Source organism: Podarcis bocagei (assembly GCF_964188305.1).
Source record: "Podarcis bocagei genome assembly, chromosome: 6".
NCBI lineage: Eukaryota > Metazoa > Chordata > Lepidosauria > Squamata > Lacertidae > Podarcis > Podarcis bocagei.
Window position 1 is genome coordinate 85,714,655 of NC_138130.1, and position 15,681 is coordinate 85,730,335.

General features: G+C 44.2%; 1 protein-coding gene and 1 long non-coding RNA gene across 2 annotated transcripts in view; one reads left to right on the top strand and one right to left on the bottom strand.

Annotated features, from left to right (window-relative positions):
- Positions 1-15,681, bottom strand: part of LOC308589875 — a 69,254-nt gene that overhangs the window by 6,871 nt on the left and 46,702 nt on the right. The window lies entirely within an intron of this gene.
- EXPH5 (exophilin 5) overlaps positions 735-15,681 on the top strand; it is a 41,397-nt gene continuing 26,450 nt past the window's right edge. The window contains exon 1 of the mRNA XM_081199318.1: positions 735-954. Coding sequence (XP_081055444.1) covers positions 836-954 — 119 coding nt within the window. The 5' untranslated portion in view covers positions 735-835. The remainder of the gene's footprint in view (positions 955-15,681) is intronic.

The following is a 15,681-nucleotide window of genomic DNA, read 5'->3' on the forward strand; positions in this document are numbered from 1 at the left end:
GAGCAGAGTGCTTTCAACCCAATAGGTGCTGGGCCACCTGAGTTTGCCTACTGCCTTATCCATGACAACTAATAATATAACACTGTACTGTATCCAAAAAAGCTAAATGTGAGCAGGGCTGACCAGTGCAGCCTTTGTCGACCACGTGCCTCCCAGACGTTTCGGACTACAACTCCCATCAGCCCCTGCAGTCCTAAACATCTGGAGAGCAGGAGGTTGGCAAGGCCTGGGCTGGCTGTACACAGCTCCCATCCTTTGGATAGCTTTATGTCCTGGCTACCTCACAGCTTGATAACTTTTGCTGGCTCTGGCCAAAGCAAATATTTCCATCCCTGCTCCAAGACTTGAAAAGCAAATATTTAGCCAGAATGAAGCGCGGCCTGCTCTTTGCCTCTCTCAGTCTCTTCCCGTGTATGGACGGGAGCTGAAGTTCCCAACTACTGTACACTCCCCAGAGCAACCCCTCAGCCGCCTTGGGGAAGGGAGAGCCCGCCTCCCTGCAAACAAGGGATTGGCACGTTCCCTCCCTTCGGCCCCGGGCGGCCTCGCCTGGATTAGCCGAGCGGGGAAGGCAGTCACCCGGAGGCGCCGCGGGAGCCTCTCCCGGAGGTGTGCGCGCCGCGCGCCTCGCACCTACGCGCCGCCCCGTCGCGGCAACCTGTTTCGCTTCGCCCCGTCCGAAGGCAGGAAGGGAGCCGCTGCCGGCGCGGGAGCCTCACCTGGCCGGCGAGGCGGGGGCTTGCCAGGTGTTCGGTGTGGGGGGCGATGCTGTGGGCGCATTGCAGGCGGCTCAGGGTCATCAGCCCCGGCTGACCCCTGCAGAGCCGGATCCACGATGAACAGGGATCCTCGCCGGGTAGATCTCAGCTTCTTGAACGAGGAAGAAGCCAAGCAGATCTTCCGCGTGCTGGAGCGGGACTCGCAGCTCAAAAGGGCCGAGAAGGAGAGGATCAGGTACCGCCAGGTCCCTTTAGTGCTGCCCCTCTGGGTGGGGGGCACCTGAGTTCTGGGAACCAGCTAAACCCGCGGGGTGATGGAGTCCCTTTTAGGAGGACACGTGGAGATGTTGTCTAGACCTTGTAATATGGGTGCTTAATGACTCTTTCAATCTTCCCTTGATCCCAAGCTAGTTGATCTAACTTTTTATTGTGCACCCTGGAGCTATGGTGTCTTCCTCTGTTGCTGCTGCTGCTTTACGACCCAATCTTGCATGCATTTATTGGGGCTTTTAGTGGGAGGTGATTTTCATGTCCGCAATAAATTTCCTTCACAAGAGTGGTGCCAAGCTAGACTCTGGACTTCTTGACCTTGAAGCGCTATGCCTGAGTTTTAAAATGTATGGCGAGCTGGAAGTATACTTGTTGAATGTTTTGAGGAGGCAGGAGGCAGTTTGCACATGCTCCAAGAAAACACTGTTTTTTATTTTGAATTATTAAGGTCGCTAGGTTCAGAGCTAGGCCCCAGAATTCAAAAGAAGCCGCAAGGCTGACCTCAGAGGAATCTTGGTTCACATTGTGTTACTTATATTTCAGGTTTATAAACCGCTTTACAGCCAAAAGCTATCAAAGCAGTGTGTTGTAATATAAAATGAGAGAAATTGCAAAAGATACAGACTTTAAAAACAATTACACTTTGGGGGAAACTTTCTTAAACAATGAAGAGTCTGGTGGGGTGTTATGACATGACTTTAAAAAAGAAAGAGCTGAATATTTTTCTTCTGTGAGCTGGATAAAACAGGGCATTTATTAGAATGAACTTTTGATATTTGGGCTGCCATCATGCACCTGCTTACCTGGAAAGAAGTCCCATTGAACTTGATGAGGCTTACTTCTGAGTAGACATGTATACGATTGCACTTTTGGGCTTCTTTCTAGATAAACTTGTGTAGGATTGCGCAAATAAATGTTCCTTTTTTGTTGTCTGTAGACTACCATATTTACAGCATCCACACACTGCAAGAAGTTCTTGCCATTCCTGTTAAAAAAAGCCTTACGCTTGGCTCCCATGTGATGACATGGGTTTTGATGCTTGCTTCAGCGCTTTCAGCCCATAATGAGCCAGCTGTGTGCATAGGCTGGCATGCAGAGGCTTTGGTGTTGGCATGCCACCACAGATCAACCTCATCGTCAATGCCGAAACCAAATCTTGTGCATGCAGGTGAATATGTAAGCCTGCCTTAATGCAGATAGAAGTCAGCAAAGGCTTTCCATTCAATCTCATGTGCTGAACCCATTAGGAGAATCGACCTACACAGTGCAATCCTGTACTTTTCTACTCAGAAGTAAGTTTCATGGGGTTTACTTTTGGGTAAGTGGGTACAGGATTGCAGCTAGCGTGCACGACTTAAGGCCAGAGCTTTCCTGGTCATTCTTCCTTGAGAGCAAGCCCCACTGAAATAAACCTCGCTGGGTGCCAAAGTAAACAAGCATAAGGCCCGGTTCTTAGGCCTTTCACCTACACAGGAAGTTAAGATGTGTGTGAGCCTCTCTGTTTCTCATCATATAGATATATATTTGGCAGTGTTAGAAACTTGGCTATATAAGCTAGGCGCCAAATGGTGCCTTACACCAAGGTTACAGTCGCCAAAATGGAATGCCTAGTTTCCATTTTGGGGCCAGACAGCTCAGAAGTCATGTTTTTCAATGCAGCTTTTTGACTCCTGGAATTCATTCTGATTGTGCAGATAAAATATAACAGATAGATTCTACAGGATGTGTTGCTAGTGTGTGGAAAGAGTAAAGATCCAAGGATTCCCCAGGCGTGGACATCCAGATGGTGGAGACTTCAGGCGCCAACATGGCGCCGGGGCTTCTTCACTTGGTTGCAAGTGGCCAATAGCCAGGTGCAAAATGTGTTTGGTGCCCAGAGAATTCCGAACTCTGATTTGGCATATTGGACACTTTTAACGTGGGGCTGACTGTAGCAGAGAAATCAAACGTTCAGTGTAGGTTTGGAGATTTGAGCCTCAATCCAAGGCTCTGCTGCCTCCTCATCCATGTTTGTGTAGAGGGGAAGAGGTGTCTTCTCCATGTGATTTTTGTACAGTGGGTTAGTATCTGCATCTAACAAAGCAGGAAGGGACAGGGTAGCTGTTTTCTGGGTTCGGTTGCTATTTTAAGTCTTCTCCCAAGCAGCTTGTTTCCCTCTCTCACTCTCTGAAGGACTTTGCCCTGTAGCTTGGGCAGAGCAAAGAGTACAGAGCTGTTTCAGATGGTCACTACAGTATTAGTGGTGTGTTGCTGAATTTGGCGTCTTTGCCTTCGGGACAGCAGTTCCCAAATTTTTCACCTGCATGTGTTTTTCTCCCTCTCTGTCATTCCAGGGCATAGTGTCATCAAGTGAAATTGACCGATGGGAGGGGTCAGGACAAAGTCCTTTTTGACAGTGCACATGGTTAAACTGTGACGTTCACTACAGGACATAGCAACCGGCAACTTAAGAAGTCTATAAAATGGGCTTGATTGGATTTGTGGGCAATATATCGCCCCAATCCGGTTTGTTGTCATACTGGTTTCATAATTTTTGACTTGGCAATATTATTATTATTATTATTATTATTATTATTATTATTATTATTATTATTATTATTATTATTATTATACTGCCCTATGCCCTGGGGTCTCAGGGCAGTTCACAGAATAAAATACCTAATAAAATTAAAAACAACAACCCAATACAACGCCCCTCCTACAAAAAAAACACATTTTAAAAGGGCATAGTATGTAAATCAGATCAACCAAAGTCCTGGTTAAAAAGGAATGTTTTTGCCTGGCGCCTAAAGGTATATAATGAAGGCGCCAGGTGAACTTCCCTGGGGAGAGCATTCCACAAAAGGGGAGCCACTGCAGAGAAGGCCCGTTTTCATGTTATATCGCGAATCATGATGTGTGTGTGTGCACGTACGCAAGCTGTGCAAAAATCATGATGCGTGGGGGGGGGGGAGTGAAGCCAGCCAATGTCTCTACATAGCTCCATCCTTATTTCAGACATTGTGATATATCGATATATTGCAATGTTTAGCTGGTGATATATCACAGTGTTGAAAACCAGATATCGCCAGGCCCTAATTCCCACCAGGATCAGAGGCAGTATACCACAGATCACTGTGGTATACTGTGGGAAAGTTTCTCTCACAAGTTCCAAAGATCTAAGGAGCCCATTCCATGGTAACTCGCAGCAGGGCTTCTGTGGCTGCCCCTGATCTGTCTATTAAGATATAATAGATGCCCACTATCTGCAATTTCTGGAAACAACATAGGTTGGTTTCCGAGTACACCCTTGTGTCTTCTGAACCCAGAACTCTATTTGAGTGATGGGACTTTGGCGAAGAGGCAGAGCTGTAGTTAAGGGTTCTTCAGCTGATAAATCTGAAGCCATCACCAGAGGCACACAATTTGCCCTAGCTCCCACGACACAGGTAGACATTAGATATCATGATCAGTTCTTCATGTTGGCTCACTCCAAATTGCATATTGGAATGGCACTATCCCTGTGATGCTGTGGTTAAAAGGTAAAGATAAAGGGACCCCTGACCGTTAGGTCCAGTCGCAGACGACTCTGGGGTTGCAGCGCTCATCTCGCTCTATAGGCCGAGGGAGCCGGCAAAGAGCTTCTGGGTCATGTGGCCAGCATGACTAAGCCGCTTCTGGCGAACCAGAGCAGCGCACGGAAATGCCGTTTATCTTCCCGCCGGAGCGGTACCTATTTATCTACTTGCACTTCATACGTTCGAACTGCTAGGTTGGCAGGAGCAGGGACTGAGCAACGGGTTCTCACCCTGTTGTGGGGATTCGAACCGCCGACCTTCTGATTGGCAAGCCCTAGGCTCTGTGGTTTAACCCACAGCGCTACCTGCGTCCCTGATGATGCTCCAGTTAACCTGCCTCTAAAACATTCCCGCTCTGTTTCAGAGTTAATGTCTTGGATATCCAAGGTGTGAGACATGATACACCACAACGTCCATTTCCCTGTACAGTATTGGGAAATTTTCTATGTGTGATGTTTTACAGTTTTTAAATGTATGCTGTAAGCTGCCCAGAGTGGCTGGGGAAACCCAGACAGATGGGCGTGATATATAAATAATGAAATGATTATGATAACGGCAAGTATTTTGCTAGTAAAATAATTACTTAGCATATATACAGCACTTTTCTCAATAGTCCAAAGTGCTTCATATATTTCAGGCTGTACATCAACCCTGCAAGGTATGAGGGTACTGTTAGCTCCATATTTCAGATGGGGTCTGGGAGTGAGAGATAATAGCTAGCCCAAGGCCACCCATGGCACTTGTGGCTGCGTTGTGATTTGAGCCTATGATAGCTGAAGCTCTTTACCACAGAATTACAGAGGCTTAAATCTCCAGTGTTAAGTGGTGCATGCCGGCACCTCATATAAAGAAGATTGTCTTTTATCTGTAACCACAAGAATGTGAATATTCATACTATGGCACCTTCATGAAGGCTTTGATAACTTTATGAGAAGGTGCTTACTTGATGACTAGGTGAATTCTCAACATTATCACTGTACCAATGAGCAGGCTCTGCTACGTACTTTTTCTTGTACCAACTAGGTTCAAACGTTGTTTTTAAATAGACAATGTTATGCACCAGACTGGTAATAACCTGGCTGAGAGCTGAAAAACATGAATGACAGAGTTGCCCTATGTATCTGTGCATGGACTGTACCATTTCAAATGGCAGGTGGAAGATTAGATGTATAAATGGTTTTCCATTTATTATTCTTATTCTTTTAAAAAAACAGTTTCAAACTAGACTATTTTCCCGGACTTGTTAGTTATTTATGTGCATCAATTTTTTAATATAATGGGACTTGTAAGACATTCTGAAATGTGTAGTAGTGCAGCCAAGCCACCGGCCCACCTCATGAGTCTGCCAATCAGATAGCTTGGTTTCAAATCAACATCCATTAGAACAAAGAATGGGATTGGTGGATCACAAACCGGTTCAGGCATGCTGGCGAACTATGGTTTGGCACTATGTGATGATGCGCTTGCTTCTCTCCTTGCGTGCTATGATTCCCTGCATCTGTAGTTTGCAGTAAAGCCATAGTTTGTCATTTCATCCAAATTAACAAAATGTGGCTTGTACTTGCTCTGCAAATCAGAAAGTGAAACTGGAGCTTGACCCTGATTTTGAGGGCAAGAACAAACCATAATTTGCCAGTTTGGACAAAAGAGAAACTGCAGTTTGCTACAGGAAAGTGCAGGGCCAAACCAGTACAGCATTGTGTCTAAACTAGCCTGTGTTTTATATGATGAATCAACTAAGATTTATTTGAGTGGGGAGATGGGGAAAGCCGATTTCTCTCTGAGATGGGAAACAGTGGCATGTGTTCTGTTCTGTCATGTATGATTTAGCTGAAATTTATGCGTTGCAATGGTTGGGCTAGATGACCCTTGTAGTCCCTTCCAGCTCTACAATTCTGTGATTCTTGGAGTGAACTTTGGCATTGAGTGTGTGTGTGTGTATGTGTGTGTGTGTATACACATGCACGTGCAACAGAAAGTGTGTTAACTTGTTGGCATCAGAGCCACAGGTCAGGTGCAAAACACTAGCAACAAATTCCAAGGAAGGGGCTGCAGAGAGGGAAGGATGAGCAATAATGAGAGGAAATTTCCTCTGTTATGGTAAAATCTGGGTGCGAGGCTGCTCTGCCACCCAGCTCGTCGGACTAAGTCCGCGGGTCCCTGCGGAGGAAAATGAGCTCAGCCGGAGACAGGAGCAAACTGCAGAAGATCCAAGTTTATTTTTTTAAATAATATTTTATTAGGTTTTATCCATAAAAAAGTTTTTAAAAAATACAAAAAAACGGAAAAAATACAAAATTACAAAATACAGAAAAACAAACATTAAACACAAAAAAGAAAAGAAAAAAGCACATATAAAAAGACAAAAATTCCTTCTTTCTTAATTTCTCCTCTTTGATTAACTTATTTTCCTGACTCCCTCACGTCTCCCATTTTTGTATCCCTTTTAAAAGTTAGTTCAGCAAATTCATGTCCTGTTAGTCTATCTCTTTGTTAATCCAATCTTACAATTTACCTTGTTGCTAAAACCCCTGCATTTCATTTCAATGTCCTCAACATTCAAAAATTTTACAATATTTCTGCAAATACATTTTAAATTTCCTCCAATCTTCTTCCACCAACTCTTCTCCCTGATCTCGAATTCTGCCAGTCATTTCCGCCATCTCCATATAGTCTGCAGAAGATCCAAGTTTATTGCGCAACAGGTTCAAGGCGAGATTAGCAAATTGGCACGTTGATTTTCTATGAATTTTATAGATTTTAGTCCCTTTTGACATTGACAATTGGAAATAAATGGATATATTGTAGCCAAGAAGGAGGTGAAGAAGACATGCCCCCCCTTCCGTATCACCCCCTACAGGGTTGCAGAAGGAAAAGGTGAAGAATCAACTTTTGCCTGCGGTTGGGGTCAAGAAAAAGAGCTTCCGGCCACGTTCTCTTCCCCTGCCCAATACAATTTCCTTGAGTTAAAAATGAGAAGAGGCTGGGGGAAGAAAAATGGGAGATGTCTTTTCACCGGTGAACCTTTTTGTTTTTGTGCACTGCTTCTGTAAGCAAACTCTGGGGAGCAAATTAGTTGTCCAAGGAATACAGCAGTGTTCATACAGCAAGGTTTTCTCCAGCATTAGATGTGTTCCTCAATTAGTGCAACTGGTTTCTGTTGTTTATCAGTAGCCTCCTAACAAGTATTTATTCCCCAGAGTTATGTTGCAGAAGCTTGTTTCCCTTGGCTCAGGATCGGAGGGGGCATTCGCTGGGGATGGCAGTCATTTCAGAGTGATCCTTTTCGTGTGCTTTGAGTGGCTCATGGTCTTCCTGATGGTCACAGCTTTTGCACAGACACAAGCGAGCAACTTCCCTAACAAAGCTACTTTTGTCGCAAACTTTTCAACGATTCATAATTGGATTTTGCAAAAGCTATAAATTAACAGCCAACAAAGGTCCGTATAGTTAAAGCTATGGTTTTCCCAGTAGTGATGTATGGAAGTGAGAGCTAGACCATAAAGAAGGCTGATCGCCGAATAATTGATGCTTTTGAATTATGGTGCTGGAGGAGACTCTTGAGAGTCCCATGGACTGCAAGAAGATCAAACCTCTCCATTCTGAAGGAAATCAGCCCTGAGTGCTCACTGAAAGGACAGATCGTGAAGCTGAGGCTCCAGTACTTTGGCCACCTCATGAGAAGAGAAGACATGTTTGGTCAAAACTCTCCACTATGACCTGTCCATCTTGGCTGGCCCTGCATGGCATAGCTCATAGCTTCTCTGAGTTATTCAAGCCCCTTTGCCACGGCAAAGCAGTGATCCATGAAGGGGCAGAAAGATTGAGGGCAGAAGGAGAAGGGGACAACAGAGGACAAGATGGCTGGACAGTGTTCTTGAAGCTACCAGCATGAGTTTGACCAAACTGCGGGAGGCAGTGGAAGACAGGAGTGCTTGGCGTGCTCTGGTCCATGGGGTCACAAAGAGTTGGACACGACTTAACAACTAAACAACAACAATAAATGAACGGGAGGAAAAAGAGCCCAAGGTGTTTTAGCCGTAAGACTGTATGACCATCTTAGCTTTTTATAATTTTTTCTGCTGAAGCATGTTTCTGGAGTTCATTGTTCTGGATCTCACATGGAGGGCTTTTCACTATGGAGAAATGGGGGGGGGGCATCCTTTAAACACAACGTGTACATTTCTTCCCTTGGCCTTTGTTGTTAGGACACTGAGCAGAGAGACCTTAAGGGCAGAGGGCCTTCTCGGTAGTGGCGCTCACCCTGTGGAATGCCCTCCCATCAGATGTTAAGGAGATGAGTAATTATTTAACATTTAGGAAACATCTGAAGGCAGCCCTACATGGGGAAGCTTTTAAGGTTTAATGTTTTACTTTGTTTTTATATATGCTGGAAGCTGCCCAGAGTGGCTAGGGCAACCCAGTCAGATGGGTGGGGTACAAATAATTTATTATTATTATTATTTACAATCTAGTGAGAATATGTGTTAATCTGAGGGACACTGATCTTTGGAGGTTACTGCCTTAAAGTTCAATTACAATCTGTCCCTTTAAGTCCTGATCCAACACTCTTAACCCCACACTTTCTCTCTCGTTGGACTCCAAGTCCCATCAGCCTCAGCCAACATGGCCATTGGTCATGGACAATGGGAGTAGTCCAACATCTGGAGAGCAACAGATGCCCCCATCTCTGCTGTAGTGTAATCCCACACAGCTGTAGTATGTGTGTGAACCCTCAAGGCCACATTCATGCCATACAGTTAAAGCACTATTATTGTACTTTGAACACTCATGGCCTTCTCCTCCCAATAAATAAATAAATAAATTCTGGGAGCTACAGTTTGTTAAGGGTTCTGAGAGTTGTTAGGAAACGCCCCCCTCCCCAAATTCGCTCCATTTTGCTGCAATGCCCAGAGTTCTCTTTGAAGAGGGATCGATTGAATTGGCAATTGATATAGGGCAATTTTCACTGGAAAACACTCACTTTGCACTGGGAAATTTTCTGATGCTCTTCAGAATGAGGTCATTTAGCATCTTTTTACTTGTACTTAGTAAACAAAGCTAAAAACTTTAAAACTTCCAAACATGCCTAATGTTGTATTCAAAATTGGCCTTCATTGTTACTGATGAACATATGAAACAGAAAAATTTCTGTGGAAAGATAAACCCCGCAAAAGTGATCATAATTGTAGTGGGGGGGGGTGAGGTGTGTGTGTAAAAAGAGAGAACGAGAGATAAGTCAACTTTCCATGAAAAGAATTTTATATCCACAAATGTTAATGGATGAATAATAATTGTACAGCAAAGACACAAGATACTGGCATAAATTATATCAATTATATTTACTTGCCCCCCTCCAATTATTAAAGAAGGAAGGAAGGTCCATTAAAAACACAACCTTTTGAGTATTTAGCAGCTTACTGTTCCTGTGGTGTCCTAATAATGGTTATTTTTTTAGAAAGCTGAATCATTGGTAGTAGTTTTAAGGCAACATGCCCTTACTTTGGGGGAGCTTTTCTAACAAACTGGATAGTATGCTGAAATGAGATGGACGAACCAGATGTTATTTAAAAGTAATTAGCTAGGTTGGGCAAATGGTCATTTAAAACAGGCTCACTGAGGGCCATAAGTTTCCTCTTGTGACAAAGCTATCTATCACCTAGTGTGAATATTTACCACAATCTGCTACTAACATTACTTCAAGGGCTGGTTAGGTTACAGTCACAACACCTCATTATAACTGTGCGGAAATACAAAGAAGTGGCATGTAATTAATGTTATTGAGTGTAATGTAATGAGTGGCATTAAAGGAATCTGGTGGGAATTGGATATCATGTGAGAATAAAAAAAAATCTAGTGGTGTCACATCAAAAGTGATTCCCAGGTTTACTCTTGACTACTGTGGGGAAATTACTTCTGAGAGGGTTTTTAACCTTCAAAAATAAAATGTGTAGTTAAAAAAATAGAAGACAAAGGATTAATAGCCTGTGGTCAACTTGCTTTCTTCTTCTTCTTCTTCTTCTTCTTCTTCTTCTTCTTCTTCTTCTTCTTCTTCTTCTTCTTCCTGTAGTGCATCTTGAAACTCTGGAGCAAGTGGGAAACTGACAGTATTTTTTCCCCTGGCTAGGTATCAGATTTTTTTTTTTTTTGCAGGCCTAACATCCCAGGGACACGGGTGGTGCTGTGGGTAAAACCTCAGCGCCTAGGACTTGCCAATCGCAAGGTCGGCGGTTCGAATCCCCGCGGCGGGGTGCGCTCCCGTTGCTCGGTCCCAGCGCCTGCCAACCTAGCAGTTCGAAAGCACCCCCAGGTGCAAGTAGATAAATAGGGACCGCTTACTAGCGGGAAGGTAAACGGCGTTTCCGTGTGCTGCGCTGGCTCGCCAGATGCAGCTTGTCACGCTGGCCATGTGACCCGGACATGTCTGCGGACAGCGCTGGCCCCCGGCCTCTTAAGTGAGATGGGCGCACAACCCTAGAGTCGGACACGACTGGCCCGTATGGGCAGGGGTATCTTTACCTTTACTTTACCTAACATCCCAGGTCTTCTCTCTAGAAGATGACAGGGATAAGGCATGAACTTAGAGTGCCACTGGCAGTCATGGTAGACCAGGGATGGAGACCTGTGGGCCTCCAGATCTTGTTGGGCTCATAGAATTGTAGAGTTGGAAGGTACCCCAAGGATCATCTAGTTCAACCCCCTGCAATTCGGAAATCAAAGGTGAGTAATCCCTGAGAGATGGCTAGCCAACCTTTATTTAAAAACCACCAGTGAGGGAGATTCCATCACCTTCCAAGATAGTCCATTCTGTTGCTGAACAGCTCATACTGTCAGAAATTTCTTCCCCACCTCCCAGGATTTTAGATGACGTGCAAAAGGCATTCCCCAGATACAGTCATACCTCAGAAGTTGAACGGAATCCATTCGACTTCCAAAAGGTTCAGGAACCAAGGCGCGGCTTCCGATTGGCTGCAGGAAGTTCCTGCAGCCAATTGGAAGCCGCGGAAGCTGCAATGGACATCCGGGTTCCAAAGAAGGATCGCAAACCGGAACAATCACTTCCAGGTTTGCGGTGTTCGGGAGCCAAAACGTTCGTCTCACAAGGCGTTTGCCTTGATGGGGACAGGAACCCTGATAGAGAAGTTCCCAGTTCCCAGACTCAATTTTCTGTTGCTGATCAAAGTGAATATATTTGTTTTAAGGGGTCCTCAGATCAGTGTCGGAGGTGGGGTCCTGCTAGGGCTCTCTCATGCTATTTCTCTTCTGAAAAGAAATGTGTTTGTGACAGCAGGAATTCAGGAAATTTGAAATGGAATAGGAATGCCCGTGTGTGTGATGTACACATACATATCTCAATGCAAACACTTTCAATATTTAAACTGATCCCTTCACTGTTATTTGAACAGATGGGCTTTTTAAAAAATAATTGCAGCAATAATTGCAATTTCTTCCGACTTGTAGATAGGTTGACTGTTTGACAGGATGTCAGACTAGGAATCCGTGTCCTCTTTTTATCTGTGAACCCTTAGATCTCCAGGCAGCTAAAAGAGGAGCAATTTGTGTGTGCGTGGAGGGGATAATTCTGTCTTCTCAGATCTGACAGTCTCCCTCTGGCAACCTGTTATAAAGTTTCATAGGGTTCAGCTTGGCAAAGAAATCTGATCAGCCCACGCTTCTGCCCGGAGGTGGATCCACAAAAGTTTTAACAGGGGAGATGAAACATTTGAGTTTAGTGCAGACAAAATGGCAGTTTAGGGGATAACAGTAGCAGAAGAGAGGGGCACTTAGGTGATCTAACAATGTTCTGAATCATAGCTTTGGAGTAAATAAACACGGTGAAACAAGTACTGAAAAATCACAAGGAACACACAGCTCAAGATCCGCCAGGCAGTGTCAAAGGCAGCTGTAGGGTAGGATCCTGCTGCTCCTGGCTGCTTTTTTCTTTGGCCTGCATGCAATATTTATCCAATGTCTTTTTGGAGATTATATGCTTCCCAAATGTTCTCTTGCTCCTAAATGCACCTTACACGGGACTGTGGTCTATATCACTCCAGAGTGCAGGTGGGTGTGTCATTTTTTTAATGTCCCAAATGTTAAAAAGAAAAACCTCAAACATCCCTTCAGTTAAACAATGACCACCTAGCGGAACAATAGCCACCAGTTGCTAATGTGCAAGTACCCGGTACTTGTCTGGAATGAGAAATGGGTTGCAATTACGGTTACCCATCCCAAGCCTGCAGGTAGTTTCAGTGGCCAGATGAGAAAGTATTTGGTCAGTCTCTATTCTAAGTCAGAGGTTGTGTTGTGTGCACAAAACCATCCACACCTAACATTGGTTTTTTTTAAATGCTTTTGCTGCATCTGCACACCCTAAGGGTGTGGATTTAGAGAATTTTATGCAGAATTAGGCACTGGCCCATTGAGATTCTGGCACAACTACTTAAGGAATGCAGCTAAAGCAGAGGAGTGCCAGAAAGATAGGACTGAAAGTTATTTGCACAATCTTTTTCCTAGCTTCCTCAGAATTAAATAACCTTGTTGTGCTTTCCTTCTAAGGGAAAAATAATAATTATGCTCCTGTTCAGTGTTAGAAACACAGATATATAAGCTAGGCGCCAAATGACTCCTTAAACCAGGGTTGTTGTTGCCAAAATGAAATGCCTAGTTGCCATTTTGGGGGCAGACAGCTCGAAAGTCATATTTTTCAATATGACTTTTTGGTTCCTGAAATTCATTCTGATTGTGCAGATAAAATATAATGGCTAGAATTATATAGGATGTGTTGCTAGTGTGTGGAAAGGGTCAAGATCCAAGGATCCCCAGGCATGCACCTCCAGATGGTGGAGTCGTCAGGCGCTATCCTGGTGCCTGGGCATCTTCACTTGGTTGCAATATGCCAATAGCCAGGTGCAAAATTCGCCTGGCGCATTTCGAATGCTGCTCCTGTTTTGATTCATACTTGAGGTTTTTCCTGTAGAGTATAATCAGGTCCTCAGAGGGTCAGGCTGCAATCCAGACCTTTGATCCACCATGCTGGGTGTTGGATTGGGTGGAGATCTGTTTACACATACATGTTTGAACTCACATGCATGTCCAGCACTCAGATGTATTCATGCACACACTAACAAGAGGTTGCATCCGTTACGAATATGTGTTTTACCCTTAACCTTATGCCCACAATAAGTTCCCACACAAACAGAATAAAGAAAACTTGGTTTATTATATGAAATGCAAATGACAGAATATATATTTGTTTGCCCCAACACGCATTGCTTGACGCTTGTTGAAGTTCAACTGCGTTTGCCATTTTATAACAATCTGTTTCTTCTTAACTATACCAATGACAGATGTGGGAGGGTAATATATATCTGTATGTAAATCAAAAGCTGTACCAATAATATATGCACACCAGGGGGCAGGATGAGGTCACATTCAATTTGGCATTGTCTAATTTGTTATGTAAAATGTACTGCAACTTCATGGGTGTTGCAGAAGGTGCTCTTTCAAAAATAGCTGTTCCAGGTTCAGCATGTCGACACACCAAGTGAGAAAAATAAGTGTTAAAGATTAACAGACCAAACCCAGGGCATGTTTACTCAAGAGTAAGTCCAGCTAGAGTCAAGTTGCCATAACACTCCTCTCTCAGGGCAGCACGATTGGGCTGAGTGCCAGTACTGTTGTGTATACACAGCAGGAGAGCACTGGATCTTTTTTGAAAATCACATTGACTTGAAATTTAGCCTAGTTTTCCTTGAACGGTATAGACCACTGTGGAGGAAGTGACCTTTCTCTCAGTGGCCCACACCATTTCAGGGACTTTTACTTGAAATGTGGCTCAGTTTAGTTTACAATTTCATTTTAAACATGGTTGGGCTCTCTTACACTGAGGTATCACACTGGGGGAGCGCATGTACAGCTGCTGAGGTCATAAAGTTGATTTTGGCTGCAATCCTATGCATTGAGAGGTCATTCAAAGGGGGCATATAGCATCTTAGATCTCCCTTTCCAAATTTGGGGAGAGAGAGCTCCCATGTTGGATCATCACTCCCAACTGCTTCAGAAATGTCTGTGGTCCCTCAGGCATTGGAGTGCAGACATATGTAGAACCAGAAATCATCTTCTTCTTTGGTGATCACTCATAGCCAAGTAAGGTTGCCTTCAAGGAACACTGTCATGGAAATAGGGTGAGTGTGTTGCGGTGTTATATTAAAATTTGGGGTTGGCTTTTACAGCCCAACTGCCCCAAGGGACTTAGAATCCCCTAAGTCCATTAAATCAGAGAAGAATGGATGGCGGCAGGTACCAGTAGAAGAAAAGCAAGGAAGATACTTGCTTTTGTTCTGTTGCAAAAGAGTGTCTCCTCCCCCCGCGCCCGCAAAAGGAGGTGAAAACCCAGAACAAAGGTGTATAGCAGCTTTTAAAAGCTTCAGAAATTGCCCAACCCCTTAGCCCAGGGGACAGCAACCTTTCATTTTCGTTCATTTCCCTCCCCCCCCCCAAATATAGTCCGGCCCACCACATGGTCTGAGGGATGGTGGACCGGCCCACAGCTGAAAAAGGTTGCTGACCCCTGGAGCCTTGAACAATGGAGGCGGGTGATGGAGGAGTTCTGTCGCTCTTAACAAAGTTGTCATAGTTACTGCCCCACAGATCCAAATGATGGGTGTGCAAGTTTGTGGCAAGCTGCCTTGAGTACAGAGTAAAAGAAGGGAGAAAGATAAACCAATAAATAAACAGCACTGCATATGTTTGTGACTGCTGGGACAACTATGATGTCTTGTAGTACTTCCCATCACACATACACAATGTGGTGCATTTATTTGTGAATTGAAATTGATTTTTTTTTTTTGTAGTACATTGGAGCATTCAGCTATTGAATATCATGATATTACTAGACCTGATATATGAACGTGTGTGTGTGTGCGTGTATCTATCTCACATTTTCAACTCTTAACAATCACTGTACCAGACCTTACTAGGATCAGATCCTGGGTCTAACAATCACGGCACCGTCTTGCAAACTGCAGAAAAGGCAATATAGTCACAGGTGTTTGGAAATCGTGCCCTCTAGTTTTTGGCCTCTAGAGGGGGTGCAATACAGTACTTTGAATATTATTTGACAGATGCCTGCCTGC